Genomic DNA, 1,028 nt, shown 5'->3' on the forward strand with positions numbered 1-1,028 from the left:
ACCCCGTGTCCACCTCCCCGTAGGCACCCCGTCCGCCCCGCCCGTGCTTCCCCCGTGACCGTGTGCGGTGCACATCTTTCATTGCATTAGGCGTGGTCATAACGCAGTGACCAAGTGTTGGGGCAGCGTTTTTGTAACGCTGCGGAGCTGTGAGCACATCTTTGATGAGCCCTCCCTACTCCCTATTGTGAATGGTTATCGAGGACTCCACACCCTCTCTCCACACATCCCCCTCACCCCGGTCCCCTTCATTTTTTTAAAGTCACACGTTGCCTTTCTTTAAAGCGGGCGTGAAGAGACCCCTGCAGGCCGAGATCGAGGCCGTCCTGCGGGAGAGGATCATGGTCCTGGATGGCGGGATGGGGACCATGATCCAGCGGCACAAGCTGAGCGAAGCGGACTTCCGAGGCCAGGAATTTAAGGACCACGCCCTGCCGCTGAAAGGCAACAACGACATCCTGAGTATAACTCAGCCCGACGTCATTTATCAAATCCATAAGGTAACGGGTCGCCAGGCGCGGGTCCTGGCAGCCTGCCATGCCTCCCACCCGTGTCATGCACTCAGGGCAGAACACTGGCCTGGGTGCCCTGGAGGAGGGTACACACACTTGACACAGCTCTCAGAACAGTGTGTGAACCTGTCTGAGGTCAAGCTCTGTGTTTATTTATTTTCTTAAAATATCTTTTTATTGATTTCAGAGAGGAAGGGAGAGGGAGAGAGAGATAGAAACATCAATGATGAGAGAGAATCATGGATTGGCTGCCTCCTGCACGCCCCCTACTGGGGATGGAGCTTGCAACCAGGGCATGTGCCCTTGACTGGAATTGAACCCGGGACCCTTCAGTCCCCAGGCCGATGCTCTCCACTGAACCACACAGGCTGCTTTTACTCCACGTTCGTGCTTGTTTCGGTCCTAAGTGTCAGTCTTTTCTCTCCCCTTTTTCTTTTCCATGTTACCTGAGTGATTTCAACACGTTTCCTAAATGTGCCGACACAGCCTGCCGCGTTGTTCACACCAGAAGGCTGA

The 1,028-nt window shown here is 54.7% G+C and overlaps 1 protein-coding gene across 1 annotated transcript in view; it reads left to right on the plus strand.

Moving 5' to 3' along the window:
- The first annotated feature begins 39 nt into the window (after positions 1 to 39).
- LOC107182723 (methionine synthase-like) overlaps positions 40 to 1,028 on the plus strand; it is a 5,019-nt gene continuing 4,030 nt past the window's right edge. Inside the window, exon 1 of the mRNA XM_015562353.1 lies at positions 40 to 500. Within this exon, the coding sequence (XP_015417839.1) occupies positions 342 to 500 (159 nt within the window). The 5' untranslated portion in view covers positions 40 to 341. The remainder of the gene's footprint in view (positions 501 to 1,028) is intronic.

The sequence above is a fragment of the Myotis davidii genome, unplaced genomic scaffold (genome assembly GCF_000327345.1).
Source record: "Myotis davidii unplaced genomic scaffold, ASM32734v1 scaffold174, whole genome shotgun sequence".
NCBI lineage: Eukaryota > Metazoa > Chordata > Mammalia > Chiroptera > Vespertilionidae > Myotis > Myotis davidii.